Below are 742 nucleotides of genomic sequence, written 5' to 3'. Positions count from 1 at the left end.
ATGTCTTTTCCAGAGCTATGTTCAGACTCTGAGTACTCACGTCCACCATTATGCTTACCTTTGTAGCGCTGTATTTTGAAAAACTCTGTGGGAAAAAGACAAAAGCAGGCAATCAGTGGGTTTGTCAAGGCATGCTGGTCTCCTGCGTGCTAAGACACAGCCCATGCTGCTGAACAAAACCACTGTGTTCTCCTGTAGTAACACTAACAGTTCTATAAATGGGAAAAAATCATCATCAGAAGGCCCCGTGTCATCCCCCAAAGAGAGCAAGGCCTGAGGCCCCTGGACTTCTGTGGGGATGGCCTAAGGAAAAAGACCAGGATCTGACCATACGGCTCCTCTTTGGGCAACACCTGAATCACAGCTGACTTTCCCAAGACTTTTGGGACAATGTAGTAATTGCCAAAGAAAGTTCTCTCTGACAGGAACAAAAGATGAAGCTGACGAGATAATTTCAAGTTGCAGGGCTCTTCACTGGACCCGTGTGAATGTGGGGATGCACTTTCCTCACCACCAGCCCAGCCGCTGCCTGAGTATCTCCTAGTGGTAACTGAATCTTCCCCACTGCAACACTTCTCCTACAGTGCCTTAAAACTACCTTACTGTCCATTATCGTTTAGAGCTTCTTACTCTTCTCATGTGCCCTAATTAACAGTGGAAGGGGATCCAGTCAGAGTTTTCCAATTATCTGCCCTAGGTTATATTGAGGTCACCCCCAGGTCCTACGCTCCTTATGCCCCCC

The 742-nt window shown here is 47.6% G+C and overlaps 1 protein-coding gene across 1 annotated transcript in view; it reads right to left on the bottom strand.

Annotated features, from left to right (window-relative positions):
- Nucleotides 1-742, bottom strand: part of LOC104288151 (E3 ubiquitin-protein ligase TRIM39-like) — a gene marked incomplete at its 5' end in the record, with an annotated part of 4041 nt that overhangs the window by 1515 nt on the left and 1784 nt on the right. Inside the window, one exon of the mRNA XM_009886909.1 lies at nt 59-85. Coding sequence (XP_009885211.1) covers nt 59-85 — 27 coding nt within the window. The remainder of the gene's footprint in view (nt 1-58; nt 86-742) is intronic.

Source organism: Charadrius vociferus, unplaced genomic scaffold (assembly GCF_000708025.1).
Source record: "Charadrius vociferus isolate BGI_N301 unplaced genomic scaffold, ASM70802v2 scaffold1276, whole genome shotgun sequence".
NCBI lineage: Eukaryota > Metazoa > Chordata > Aves > Charadriiformes > Charadriidae > Charadrius > Charadrius vociferus.
The sequence above is the reverse complement of the archived record's forward strand: the minus strand, read 5'-3'. Positions and strand labels throughout refer to the sequence as shown.